Below are 14,993 nucleotides of genomic sequence, written 5' to 3' on the forward strand. Positions count from 1 at the left end.
ACCTTCTTTAAGGACACAGGCGGCTTAGCCAATAATGTTATTGTTCCCATTCTGTGACCGGTCAATACTGGGATACAGATGGTCTGTGTTGTGGGTACACTGGGACACTTCCTTCTCTGTATTTGTGGACTCCAAGGTAAAATCTTCGAGGTCATAAGTGTCCGAGGCAAGTAGCTCTGTGTTCCCACACTGTTTAGGCTATCTCCTCAAATATGTTGTTTACTCTCTGCGAAACCAGTTAGATGGGCTGGCAAGAGAGAGGCTCTCCAGAATTGACGTGGCAACTCTACCGTGAAGTCAGAACCTCTGACTCTTGGACTTGTGATGTGAATCCTCCGGCCGTTAACTCCAAATAAACCATCATGTGTTTGACATCAAAGCTACTGCTCTTCCCGTGTCTCCTTCCTGAGTCGGTGACTCCCACTGCATAGATACACAGAAGTTTCCTTTACAGAAAGTACAGACAATAACGGCCGGGAGATCATCTTAGTTTCACACATGTCCAGTGCTCCACCAGCGATCTCTGAACCAAAAGACACAAAACATCTAACCAACACGAGGAGAGGCGGGCTTCCAGAAAGCCCGCGTATAATCAATAGCCGATGCAAGACAATGATCTGCTTGTCTCAAAGAGATGCTGCCAGGTCAACCCTCGGACATAGGAGAAGCGTTTGACCTGTGACCTCAACCTACAGAGGGGTCTTTGAGTGACTACAAGCAGATGTTTGCAGTATCACAGACTCTAAGGAACAATAAGAGATTCTATAAACAGATCAGATTAAAATATTCTCTTACACTGATTGTTTTCACCTGTCACTCCTTGTGTGTCTCCGGTGCTCATCAGTGTCAGCCCCGCCCCTGATTGTTCCCACCTGTGTCCTAAGTGCCTGAGATCGTAACACAGATGGCCATCTCTTCCAAATCATCGGTCAGCCTGCCTGAGAGTTACGGCACTGCTACTCTCAGTAGTTAAACAAATAGAGCATTATTAAGGTGCTAATGCACTTACACGTCAAACATAGGAAGAACATTCAAAGGTCAGAGGGTTGCATACTTTTTATTCCTCCAAATGAAATAACTTTTATATCAACATGCACACATTGTGAGACATTACCAATACTATAACATTGGTAAATGTTCCATCACTTGTATCTCATTGTGAAGTTCCTGTCAAAGCCTAACAGTGTGGTCTTATCTAGGAATTGATATGACATCTTACTTAATGTTTTTGAATGAGACTGCTTCCAAATGTTTAAAAACATAAGCAATACACACTTAAAGTACGAGTCTTTCTTTCTTTACTTCAGTGTGGACAGTTTTTTTATCGAAAATCAACATCATGGTAAAATCCTCCAGGGCATAATTATGATTATCATGATGCAACAGGCCTGAGGGGAAGTTTCCAGTATAGGCTGAGGGGACAGGTGTGGAGGCAGGCTGGGGACACTGTGAACTTCAGAGGAAGTTTGTTAGTTTGTTAAAGCACTTCGAGTGGAAATAGCCTGCGGTTTGAGTTATAGTCAGGCCTGAGGCACTTACATTTCATCACATGTTTTTCTTCTAAATGAGCCCCTAAAGACAAATCCTCTGCAGAGGTCTGAAATGTTTCATAAACTAACAGGCATCGCTACAAACACAAACAAGTTCTTTTTAATTGAAGAGGGATTAGGAGGCATGTCAGGTGACAATTAAACATCTCTTTGACTGAAAAATAACAATAACACCAAATTAAATTCACATGGCCAAATTCATGTATTGCATTGTTTATTTTGATCAGCTGTCAAAAGTGTTACTTTAACTCCCTCAACCAAAAGAATACTTTTCTCAAAATATAAAGGACAGAAAAAGACAAGTATAGGGTAAAATAATAAAAATGTAAATGTGGCATAATAATTGGACAGTAATTTAACTATGACTTATTAAAGATGGTATCATTCTCACAGTTAGTCATTAAACTAAGATCTCCCTGTAGTTATTTTTAAATACACCTTAATACTCCTAACAAGGAAGCATTTTAATAGATAATGTTTTAAAATGTATATACAGTAGTGCATAAAGTGATGTGTATCTTTTTCTTTTTTTTAATGAAAATACAATAATCAGAATTTTTTATACGTTATCTCCATTTTTAGCAAAGGTGGAACTAGTTGTATATAGCCATGAATAATATGTGTCTAAAATTAACATATATTAAGTAGCTGTGACTTGCATTAGAATCATTATTGTAAAAACTGATCATATCATTTCTAAAATATAAATACCTATATGTGAGTGACAGAGGTAAATGCTATATATGAATTCCAACATTTTGGCAGAAAACACAAGGAGGTCCTGGGTTTTTTGCATGTTGGAGACAGAATTCAGCAATGAACGGGAAGGAGCCGGTATACCACGGCAGTCAGTGGAGAACTTACCTAACTCCTCTGCCTAAGTTAAAGTAGAAACGTCACAATGTAAAAATATGTAGTATTTACAGATGTATTCAAATTAAAGTACAGAAATATGAAGTATTCTTGGATCATCCAAAGTAACAGTATGCAGAATGGCCCTTTCAGTGTGATATATTAGAGTGTTTATTTTTGTTAAGCCTTTATTTACAGCGAACATTTTATTCTATAACATATCACATGTTGTGAACAGAGGTTGTCCTACAGTAACCCACTTGTGTCTGATTGGTTAGTAAAAGGCCAGTGACCCCTGCCTACAACACAGATAATAAACGTCACATTTAAGTCCACTTCCACCCTGACCTGACTAGGTAGCTCTGCCTATTATAGTGGAACATGTCACATGTGATAACACTGCTGGTTTTCATTGGGCCCCTATTGGCATTTGGATCATCCGAGGATGAAACTCCTATCTGTCAGATCCTTGGGAGTCCAGAGTTCCCTCTGCTGTCTAAAGAAGGAGTCGTCATGATCGGGGGAGCCTTTTCCATTCATAGCAAAATCACCCAACCTCCTCTTTCTTTTACAGAGAAACCAACACGTTTGACATGTTCCAGGTAATATTAATCTTTATATATTAATGCTTCCTCATAAAGGTCTTTCACAGTGAATACAAGTTGTATTTTTCTCTTTGTGTCTTAGTGTCAACCTCAGGGAGTTTCGATTTGCCCAGACAATGATCTTTGCAATTGAGGAAATAAACAAAAGTGAATTTCTTCTCCCAAATATTTCAATTGGATACCGTATTTATGACAACTGTGGCTCAACATTTACCTCCATGCGAGCTGTAATGGCTCTGATGAATGGTGACGAAAGGGCTGTGGGAAAAAGCTGCTCTGGTCAATCAGCTGTCCATGCTATAATTGGGGAGTCTGAATCCTCTTCAACCATTGTCCTGTCACGCACTACTGGACCATTCAAAATTCCAGTGGTAAGAGCTTTGTCTATTTGTATCTGTAATGTTTTGGATCTATTAAATGGTGACTCTCCTTTTTCTTTCCCTCTCTCTATGTATGCTCAGATAAGTCATTCAGCTACTTGTGAGTGTTTGAGCAAAAGAAAGGAGTATCCCTCTTTTTTTCGAACCATTGCCAGTGACCTCTACCAAAGCCGAGCCCTCGCTCAGCTGGTCAAGCACTTTGGCTGGACCTGGGTCGGGGCAATCAACAGTGACAGTGACTATGGCAACAACGGCATGGCCATCTTCCTTGCTGCAGCCCAAGAGGAAGGAGTATGTGTGGAGTATACAGAGAAATTTCACAGGACAGAACCAGAAAAACTAATGAAAGTGGTAGAAGTGATCCGAAAGAGCACTGCCCGGGTCATTGTTGGTTTCCTAGCCCATGTGGAAATGAACGACCTTCTCGAACAGTTGATTCTGCACAACATCACAGGCCTGCAGTTTATTGGTGTAGAGGCCTGGATCACAGCTGACAGCCTTGTGACTCCCACCAGCTTTAGTGTGCTGGGTGGTTCATTGGGTTTTGCTGTGCAAAAGGCCAATATCAGTGGCCTGGAAGATTTTTTGATTAAAGATTTCTGGGAAACAGAGTTCAATTGCAAGGAGAAAACAGAAACACCATGCAAAGAAAGCCAGGATCTAATGGAACTTAAAGATTATGATGATGACGTGACAGAGCTGAGATACTCCAGTAACATCTACAAAGCCATCTATGCTGTGGCCCATTCTCTGCACAGCATCCTAAAGTGCTCCAAAAGTCAGGGGTGTGAGAACACTGTAAATGTTACTCCCTGGCAGGTAAAATGTACATATTACTAAAGTGGTTTTTTTTCGTCTTTTTTCATTTATTCATTCATTGACATATTGTTTTACTGCTCTTCCAGGTAGTTGAGTCTTTAAAGCAGGTTCATTTTACTATTAAGAATGGGGAGCAGGTGTGGTTCGATAACACTGGAGCAGCTGTTGCTCGCTATGAGGTGGTGAACTGGCAGCGGGGATCAGATGACTCAGTTCAGTTTAAACCTGTTGGCTATTATGATGCCTCCTTACCTCTTGGACAGAAGTTTGTCCTCAAGACTGAAGACATAGTGTGGCCAAGAGGGAATACAGAGGCAAATATCTTCATTGACAGTAAAATCTACATTGATGTGTCTTGTTTGACCATATGTTATTTTGAATAACGTTGAAAAATACTATTACTGTTTTTCTTTCAAAGTTGCCTGTGTCAGTGTGCAGTGAGAGCTGTCATCCAGGAACTCATAAAGTCCTTCAGAAAGGAAAGCCAGTGTGCTGCTATGACTGTATACCATGTGCAGAGGGAGAAATCAGCAACAGCACAGGTATATGTACCACAACCTGGAGATATGGCAATTTTCATACATTGTTTGCTTTCTACACTCTGTGCATTATGTTAAAGTTTGCTATGGTACAGTCTCTTATTTACGTTTTTAAGATGTAACTGATGCAATTAAAATAATAGTGACAATATTTCTATTACAGATTCTAATGACTGCCATAAGTGTCCTGAAGAGTATTGGTCCAATGAAAACAGAGATACATGTATACCGAAAAATGTTGAGTTCCTCTACTTCACTGAGGTTATGGGTATATTACTTGTATTTTTCACTTTGTTTGGTGTGCTCCTTACTTTTATTATAGCCACTGTATTTCTGATAAATAAGGATACTCCCATTGTAAGGGCTAACAACTCTGAGCTGAGCTTCCTGCTGCTCTTCTCCTTGACTCTGTGTTTCCTGTGTTCTCTGACCTTCATCGGCCGGCCCTCTCAGTGGTCCTGCATGCTGCGACACACAGCATTCGGCATCACCTTTGTCCTCTGTATCTCTTGTGTTCTGGGGAAAACAATAGTGGTTCTAATGGCCTTCAGGGCTACACTTCCAGGCAGTAATATGATGAAGTGGTTTGGGCCTGCCCAGCAGAGACTCAGTGTTCTGAGTTTTACTGTAATACAGGTTATAATTTGCATACTTTGGCTGACAATCAATCCTCCGTTTCCCTTTAAAAATATGAACCACTATAAGGATAAGATTATTCTTGAGTGTGCCCTGGGATCACCTGTAGGGTTCTGGGCTGTGTTAGGATACATAGGGCTCTTAGCTGTGTTATGTTTTCTACTTGCTTTCTTGGCTAGAAAGCTGCCTGATAATTTTAATGAAGCTAAATTTATCACATTCAGCATGTTGATATTCTGTGCCGTCTGGATCACCTTTATCCCAGCATATGTCAGCTCTCCCGGGAAGTTCACTGTGGCTGTGGAGATATTTGCTATTCTAGCCTCCAGTTATGGGCTACTATTCTGTATATTTGCACCCAAATGTTTTATTATTGTACTTAAACCTGAACTGAACACAAAAAAACATCTGATGGGGAAAACTGAATCAAATTAAATACAAATAAAATAAGTCTTTTATTTATTTTTATTTTATGGTTTGGTTTTAATTCTGCAGTGACACTATTCGTTACAAACATTATTAGCTAAAACAAAACATTACATTTTAGATGATTCCATGTAGTGAATCCTAGCTATCTGGTGCTACAGTACTGACATCAAATACATTTAGAATAATTTGTATTTCATATTAATAAATCAATTAAAAGTTTAAACCATCCATGACTTTCTGTGTTTTCATTTAAACTTTATTTATATTTCACAAAAACATGTAAAAATGTGTTTTATAAGCTCTCCTGGACTATTTGTTATTTAGTAGCCCCAAATATATTAAAGCTATTAAAATAAAACATCTTAACCTCACTTTATTCAGGGACATTACTTTGCAGACCATGTTCCAGTGGTGGCCGGCCCATATGGGCGGCTAAGGGCGCCGCCCCACCTCTTCCCACATTCTACATTGTCATAAGAAAATACTTACATTTGTATTAATTTTAAACTTTTTTTTTAATTAACAAGGTACATATTATATAGTTGGTTTCAGTAAAATGTATAATCTACGATAAAATATAGATTACGATTGTTTTACGATGTCTAAAGTTACTGATAAATAACGTGTTTCCTGCTTGTGGCGCAGAAAGTGTTGCATGCGCAGTCCGCACCCCTTCAATGCAACAGATAGGAGCAGTTCTGGCACCCACTAAGCCCCCAGGAAGTGCGCCGGACCCTGAGGAAAATATTCTTAGTGTCCAAACGGCGGTACTACAATTTCCTTATCAGTCTGTGACATCACCCGGCCCAGAAAGACTTTTTCCCATTGTCTAACATGGGGAAAGAGTCAGTAAATCAGCGGAATTTTTTTTTTAAACTAAATACACTACCCAGTATTAACTATGTTGTAGCCCTTATTAGAATCATTAGGTCCTTAAAGTTGTAAAATGCACTAAAAGCCGAATCTAGATTTATTTTCTCTCTCCATTCATTATAGTGAGCCAAGAACGGGAGCTTGGGGGCGGGGCTTAAGGGGAAACTCAACTGCGCATGCTCCATGCTCTCGACAGCAAGGCATGATGGGTAATCTGTGATGTTTTGCTCTAGAAAATATCAGTCCATTTTGTCCTCATGCGCCAATGAGCAGCTCTCATAGGAATGAACGAGGCCCCGCCTCCGACGCTGTATCCAGTTCTTATAGAGTGGTGCAGGGATGACGTATTTACCCGGAAGTAAGCTGCGCATTGGTTCCCTCGACAAAAAAGCAATGGGATTTCTCCATAGGATTTTGGAAAATAGCTCGAAATAAGGTCTGTTGAAAACGAACCTGTTTGATAAATGCACGTTTTGTTCAGCCGGATAATATCCACATGTCTACCCTACTTTTATAATTTTCTAATCATAAATCTAATCGCCAGAACCAAAATGCTAATGTTATGCTATAAACGAACCAACCCGAGTACAGCAGGGTCGCACGACTTCAACGTTACACCAACTTAAGATCGATATTCAAAAATACAGATTCAAAATTGTAAAAGTCGAAGCGTTTGTTTTAACAGTTTGCAAGAGCGCAGGTACTTGCTTTCAAGCAGAACAGGGGCAAACAAACTTAGCGGAGTGTTTCCGTGTTTGGCGTAATGACGTACAACGTCCTCGACAACTTCTGTAGTCCTATTCAGCCACTTGTTAACAACCATCGTTTTTCAGACACGTAAACTATTCAAAAATCACAAGTCGGGTCACTGCTGATGTATTTAATGTTGTAGAACAAAACGTGATCCGTCTCTTAAATTTGTGTCAACCACAGACTCTGGAACACTGTTGCCGAGGGTTCGGGGGTCAAGCTGCACCGCACCACCGCATATCACCCCCAGGCTAACAGCTTATGTGAGCATTTCCACCGATCCATGAAGGCGGCCTGCGTGCCGGCTTGACAGACGGCAACTGGGTAGATAAGCTCCCGTGGGTTATGCTCGGTCTCAGGTGCGCCCCCAAAGAAGACCTGCAATCCTCGTCGGCGGAGCTCGTGTATGGCCAGACGCTACGAGTCCCCGGAGAATTAATTCCGGCCGCCACGGTGCCATGGTCTGCAGCCAGGCAGCGCACCTCCCTGCTGGAGACCGCCAGGACATTCACGCCCGCCCCCACGTGGCAGAACAGCAACCCAGCTTTCCGGGTGTCCCCCGGACTACTGTCGGCGGATTTTGTTTTCATTCGTCACGACGCCCACCGCGGCCCCCTTACGACGACTGATCATGTGTTTCCAGGTCGTTGGCGCTCTTGTCCTCGCCTGCGGCTCCGCCCTCCTCGGCCCCTGTGGTCCTTACGCGCCGGGGTCGGGTGGTCCTTCCTCCCCGATGCGAGGATTTTGACTATGGCTGAATTCTGGTGGGGGCTTGTGTGGTGGGTTGACATAATTCACCCATGGAACCATGGGTGGGGGTATTGTTCCGCATGGACATTTTAGTTGACAGGACTTCCTGTTTTGCCGGTCAGTGATTTCCCGGGCTTGAGTTGTTTACTTTTCTGTTCCATGTATAATACAAGACTAGCTTTGTCATTTGACACACCGCCTCGGACTCCCGCCTCTCGGCACTACAATACAAACATGATACATATTAGCATGTTTAGTTATGTTATGTTTTTTTTAGGGCCGGGACTTTAACGCGTTAATTAAGATGAATTAATTACACAAAAATTAACGCATTTTAATCGCACTTATTTTTGCACCGCGGAACGTTTCTCACTGGATGAGTTTCAGGCGTACCGATTATACTGGAGCACCAACTAACGTTCATGACTTCAGACAACAACAAACCACAGTGAACAACAGTGGGAAATGTTGTTTTAAAAAACGGACGGATGGAAGCGTCGATAAGAGCACGGTTGTGTGCAAATTATGCAAAAAGGAATTCGCATATCACCGCAGCACATCAAGCCTCAAGTATCACCTCAATGCAAAACATATAGCAGCTAGCGTGGACGTTAGCCTCTTTTATCGCGTTCACACCAAAAAGAGCCGGTACTAAAATTAGTTCATGAGAACCTTTTTACCCCCACGAAAGTCCCTGCTAGAGAGCAGAGAGCTGCTAGAGAGCAGGGACTTTGGTACGGCTCTCTTGTGAGAAAATAGCTATATTTCTGATTGGCTGGGCGGATTGCAAACCACGCCCCGTAAAACTCCCAAAAAGTTTTGTGAAGCCGCCATTTTATTATCCTCGCATTAGCATTATTAGCATTAGCCCAGCGCAGAAACGCGGAGAGACTAACTTATGGCAACACAAAATAAAACATGGGAGCGGTGGAGATGAGGAGGTGTCGGCGTTCTGGCGATTTACTCGGAAGGCTTCAGTAGAAGCTACTGGGACTCCCAGCAGCTTCTACTGAAGCCAGTCCCCAACTCCGGGGACTTCCGGCCGGGGACTTTGGGCGGCAGTATACGCCGTGAAGTGGTTTGCGGCCTGCCAGTAAACCCAAAGCAGAAGAAGAAGAAGTGACGTCAGCGGCTTCATTTGCCTAATCCACCCCCAGGTTCAAAGAGTTCTCATGAACTAAGTTCTCATAGACCTTTGTGGGAAAAGTACTGCGGTGTGAATGCGCCTAATGGTATACTAAAATCCATGTGAAAAAAATTGCTTCTCACTGTTCTTAGGTCAAATATTTATATGTGATTAAAAATGCGATTAATTTCGATTAATTAATTACAAAGCCTCTAATTAATTAGATTATTTTTTTTAATCGAGTCCCGGCCCTAGTTTTTTTTAATCCTGTCTCCTAAAAATTACATTCCCACAGAACTAAACTGCATTCTCAATTACGTTTAGCTAGAAACGTATTTTCTCCCACGTTACGTTTCTTATGAACGTATTTTAAATACGTTTATTTTCTACATATTTTTGCCATTTATTGTCTTGCTTATAATAATGATAATAGTCATTTATAAATATCATTTTAGAGCACACATTTGAAACCAGTAGGCGAGGCTGTAATTTCACCAGCTGTTACTCTCATGAGCGAGGCAGAAAATAATAGTTTTAACATGCCAAAAAGCTGCTGTGTCGTTTATTGCACCTCAAACATTAAAACAAATCCAGAGTTACGTGTTTCTGTACTTCCTCTAAGAAGAAAGCACAGTAACAGAAGATCTCTGTGACGCCAGATGTGGTGTTGTTAATGCGATATGATATCCGAAGACACTACACTACCCATAATCCCCAGCTATCGTTTGGGACTACAGTCCCGTTGACAAACCCCGTGATTAATCTTCAAGCTCTGAGATTGGATGTTGGAGTGGCAGTGCGCCAAGGTTACGCCGAGCGTCAAGCTCTTTGAAATGGAACGAAACCACAGCAGACTATTCAAAACTGGACTCGAACGCCCCCCCAGAACTACACATGCTGGCTATTGTGTTTCGCAACATGTTCTCTATGGCACGTATCTACTGGGAATTGTAGTTTTAAAATATGTTTTTGTTTTTCCCAAAATTAGAAGTTGACAGTATTAAACTGTGTACATTGATTGATTGATTGAAAATTGTATTAACAGATTGCAGAATGGGTACAATACAGTACAGCTCAATACACACAATTGTTAAGGGGATGCAGATTCGTCTTGTTTACATCAGGGTCCCCCATTTTAATTCATCTGAACATATATGACATACATAACATACAGATAGATTACATTTTCATTTTCAATTCATCATAACATATATGACATACATGACATACAGATATACAGTACTGTTACATCTAGACATTTATGACATACCAGATCTACAAATATACAGTACTGTTTGTGAGTATAAAAAGAGTCTAAAAAGAGAGTATATACAGTTGCAAGAAAAAGTATGTGAACCCTTTGGATTCTCCACACATAGCGTTGTGTGTTCCTTCCAAACAACTCAACTTTGGTTTCATCTGTCCACAGAATATTTTGCCAATAGTGCTGTGGAACATCCAGGTGCTCTTTTGCAAACTTCAAACGTGCAGCAATGTTTTTTCTGGACAGCAGTGGCTTCCTCCGTGGTGTCCTCCCATGAACTCCATTCTTGTTCAGTGTTTTACGTATCGTAGATTCATCAACAAAGATGTTAGCATGTGCCAGAGATTTCTTTAAGTCTCTAGCTGACACTCTAGGATTCTTCTTCACCTCATTGAGCATTCTGCGCTGTGCTCTTGCAGTCATCTTTACAGGACGGCCACTCCTAGGGAGAGTAGCAACAGTGCTGACCTTTCTCCATTTATAGACAATTTGTCTTACCGTGGACTGATGAACATCAAGGCTTTTAGAGATACTTTTGTAACCCTTTCCAGCTTTATGCTAGTCAACAATTCTTAATCGTAGGTCTTCTGAGAGCTCTTTTGTGCGAGGCATGGTTCACATCTGGCAATGCTTCTTAAGAATAGCAAATTCAAAACTGGTGTGTATTTTTTATAGGACAGGGCAGCTTTAACCAACACCTCCAATCTCGTCTCATTGATTGGACTCCAGGTTGGCTGACTCCTGACTCCAATTAGCTCTTGAAGAAGTCTTTAGCCTAGGGGTTCACATACTTTTTCCACCCTGCACTGTGAATGTTTACATGGTGTGTTCAATAAAAACATGAAAACATATAATTGTTTGTGTGGTATTAGTTTAAGCAGACTGTGTTTGTTTATTGTTGTGACTTAGATGAAGATCAGAACACATTTTATGACCAATTTATGCAGAAATCCAGGTAATTCCAAAGGGTTCACATACTTTTTCTTGCAACTGTACATTGAGGGGGGGTGGGAAACTGTATATTGTAGGGGGTTGGGTTTGGACATTTACAGGGGCCAGTTTCGAATTGCAGTCTCCCGTAGGTGCTCTTTTAGAGAGGTTTTGAAGGTGGGTAGTGATTCACATTCCTTTACAGCTGTGGGTAGGGCGTTCCACATTGTTGTGGCATAATTGCGAAACGTGTTTCGTCCCTTGTTTGAGCCAAATCTGGGTTTAACATGATTTGTGGAGCTCCCTCTGGTGTTGTGGTCGTGGTATTCACTGACCTTTGGGAAGTATTTTGTCGTCTACTCTAAGCCATCCTAGGTTGTCAAAGTGGGCAGGGGTGAGGTGGGTTCTAGTAGTAAGGTCAAGCAGTAGTCTGACCAGTTTGTTTTGTGATGTTTGTAATTTTGTTTTTAGCGCCTTTGAGGTGCTTTGGTACCATGAGGTGCAAGCATAGTCGTAGTACCCTTGAATGAGTGCTCCTGCCAGAGTCTTCAGGGTATTCTTGTTTACCAGAGAGGAGATCCGGTACAAGAATCTAGTTCGTTGGTTGACTTTTTTGATTACATTGGATGCCATTTTGTCACAGGAGAGATTTGCCTCTAGTATGGAACCTAGGTATGTAATTTCATCTTTCCTTGTGACAATATTGTCACCCACTGTAACTGAGAAGCCGTCGGTCTTGCTGAGTTTATACCTGTTTTACCCAGGTGTAATGATAGTTTGTTTTCAGCGAGCCAGGTGCAGATTCTGCTGAGTTCCGAGCTGAGGGTTTTTTCAACCTGCAACTTGTTCCTGAACAAGTTGCAGTCACAAGCTGACGACATGTCATTTGCATAAATTAGGAACAGTAACGGTCCTAGTATGCTTCCTTGTGGAACACCACAGCTCACTGGGAGGGGGGGAATAGAGTACTGTTTACCTCCACCATCTGTTCTCTCCCCTCCAGGTAGGATTGCATCCAGCTCACTGATAGACTATCAAAACCAATTGCTTTTAGCTTGTCAATCAGAATGGAGTGATTGACAGTGTCGAAGGCCTTTTGTAGGTCCAGCATGACCATGCCACAGTATTTGCCCGCGTCCACCTCTTGTTTGATGTGGTCGTTCAAATAGAGAAGGCATGTGTCAGTGGAGTGGGATGTTCTGAAGCCAGATTGGAATTCGTAAATTAGATTTTTTTCCGCGAGGTACTTTTCGACCTGTTCGTATATTATTTTTTCCATGACTTTCGAGATGGAGGTAAGAATAGAAACAGGGCGGTAGTTGCCTGGGTCCAATTTGCTGCCCTTTTTGTGCAGGGGGGTTACTCTCGCAATTTTGAAGTCTTTGGGTACGTGTCCCTGTTTTATGGAGAGGTTTATTATGTGTGTGATGACTGGGGTGATGGCGGCTGCTGAGTCTCTGAGGAATGTGGAGGGGATATTGTCATGGCCAGTGGCCTTGTTAGGTTGGAGGGCGCTCAGTTTTTTGTGTACCTCAGCTGTTTTTACCATTACTAGTTTGAAATCATCTTTGCGGACCCCTAGGTTATTGTAGTAGGCTAGGATGTGTTCTACCCCAAAATGCCCTGAGTGGGAGGGTAGTTTATTTACCAGTGTTGTGGCTATGTTTGTGAAGAAAATGTTTAAGTAATTGGCCACATCCAGCTTGTCTGTGATGAGCGTGTTATCTGTCTTTATGTTTATTTTTGAAAATCTGGTTTTAAGTTTTTTACTGCAGCCTAGTTGATTATTGAGTAATTTCCAAAGTTCACGGGGTTTATTTTTGTTTTCCTCAGTTTTGTTATTGATGAAATTCTTTTTTGCAGTTTTGATCATGGAGTTTATGTCATTTCTTAGTCTGTTTCTTTGCAGTTTGAGTTCAGTCACGTGGGCTTGGAGTTCACTGCTCGAGCTTTTGGTAAGCTTTGACTGACTTTTACGAAACTCAGAGCATTTTTTGTCTCTGGTTTTCATAGCGGTCAATATTTTGGAGTGCATCCACTGCGCAGCGCGATTTTTTACCCTGGTGGTTCTTAGGGGGGCCATGTCGTTTAGTACTGTTGAGAATTTGGTTTTGAAACCAAGCCATGTTTCTTCAACCAGTGTACCACTGAGCTCCTCTGACCAGTCCAGGCTCTCCAGCTCTAGGTTAAAGGCCTCGCTAGAGTAGGTTTTGAGGTTTCTAGATGTGACTATTTTGTGACAGCCGGCGTTTTGTTTTAGCTTTTTGCGGGTACAGAATATCATATAATGATCGCTTAACCTGCATGCTATAACCCCTTTACTGGAGATCCCGGACCTGTCAGAGGTCAGAATGAGATCAATGGTAGTCTGTGTTGATTCACATACCCGGGCGGGTTGGGCTGATTAGCTGGCTGAAGCCGTGCAGATCACAAAACCTACTGAAGGACTTGAAAACGGGTGCATCTTTTCGTTGCATATCCGTGTTCCAGTCTCCAATAAGAATTGCTTCTCCACCCCCAACTCCAGCCAAACACCCATCCAGTGTATCATAAAAGCCACTCTGTTCTGGCGGTCTGTAGATTGTGCCGACTAATACTGATTTAGCCCGTTCAAAAATAATTTCAACCCATACAGTTTCAAAGGTTTCGTGATTCAGGTCAGTACGGATAATGAATTTGGTGTCTTTATGTATGTACATGCAGACACCACCTCCATACATGTTCCTGTCATTTCTGACTACTGAGTAGTTCTCAATTTCTATTTCTGGGTCTGTCACAGAATTGTCAAGTTTTGTTTCTGAGAAGCATAATATGTTTGCCTTGCCGTTAATGAATAATTGCCTGATTTCAGCCAGTTTGTGTCTCAGGCTGTTTGTGTTTAGGTGAAATATATGAAGTCCATTTGTGTTGGTTATTTGATTGATGTCGTCAGGCTGGAGGTATTTCTGTTCATCTATGTCCGGTCCTGCGGTGGGGGGAGGGGGTGCTTTGTTGTTGTCACCCGGTCTGCGAGTGGGCAGAGAGAGAGAGGGGGGGGGGGGGAGAGAGAGAGAGGGAGGGAGTGTCCTTCACTGCAAACATCGCTGCTACAACCCGTTGCTGCAGATACACGCTTTACAACATCAGGAAGATACGTCCCCAGCTGACTCAGAAAGCGACTCAGGTTCTGGTCCAGGCTCTCGTCATCTCACGCCTAGACTACTGCAACTTCCTCCTGGCTGGTCTACCTGCATGTGCCATCCGACCTCTGCAGCTCATCCAGAATGCAGCGGCTCGTCTGGTCTTCAACCTTCCTAAATTCTCCCACACCACTCCGCTCCTCCGCTCCCTTCACTGGCTTCCGGTAACTGCTAGAATCCACTTCAAGGACACTGGTACTTGCTTACCATGCTGCGAATGGATCTGGCCCTTCCTACATCCAGGACATGTTAAACCGTACACCCCAGCGCGTGCACTACGCTCTGCATCAGCCAAACGACTCGTTGCGCCC

The 14,993-nt window shown here is 42.2% G+C and overlaps 1 protein-coding gene across 1 annotated transcript; it reads left to right on the plus strand.

The window, feature by feature from the left end:
- The first annotated feature begins 2,900 nt into the window (after window positions 1-2,900).
- Window positions 2,901-5,899, plus strand: LOC117554828 (extracellular calcium-sensing receptor-like). The gene is made up of 6 exons (XM_034229374.1): window positions 2,901-3,004; window positions 3,090-3,378; window positions 3,469-4,206; window positions 4,293-4,520; window positions 4,625-4,748; window positions 4,909-5,899. Exons 1-6 carry the CDS (start codon window positions 2,916-2,918, stop codon window positions 5,814-5,816), a joined length of 2,376 nt encoding a protein of 791 aa, XP_034085265.1. The 5' UTR covers window positions 2,901-2,915; the 3' UTR covers window positions 5,817-5,899.
- Window positions 5,900-14,993: the final 9,094 nt, after the last annotated feature.

The sequence above is a fragment of the Gymnodraco acuticeps genome, unplaced genomic scaffold (genome assembly GCF_902827175.1).
Source record: "Gymnodraco acuticeps unplaced genomic scaffold, fGymAcu1.1, whole genome shotgun sequence".
NCBI classification, from domain to species: domain Eukaryota; kingdom Metazoa; phylum Chordata; class Actinopteri; order Perciformes; family Bathydraconidae; genus Gymnodraco; species Gymnodraco acuticeps.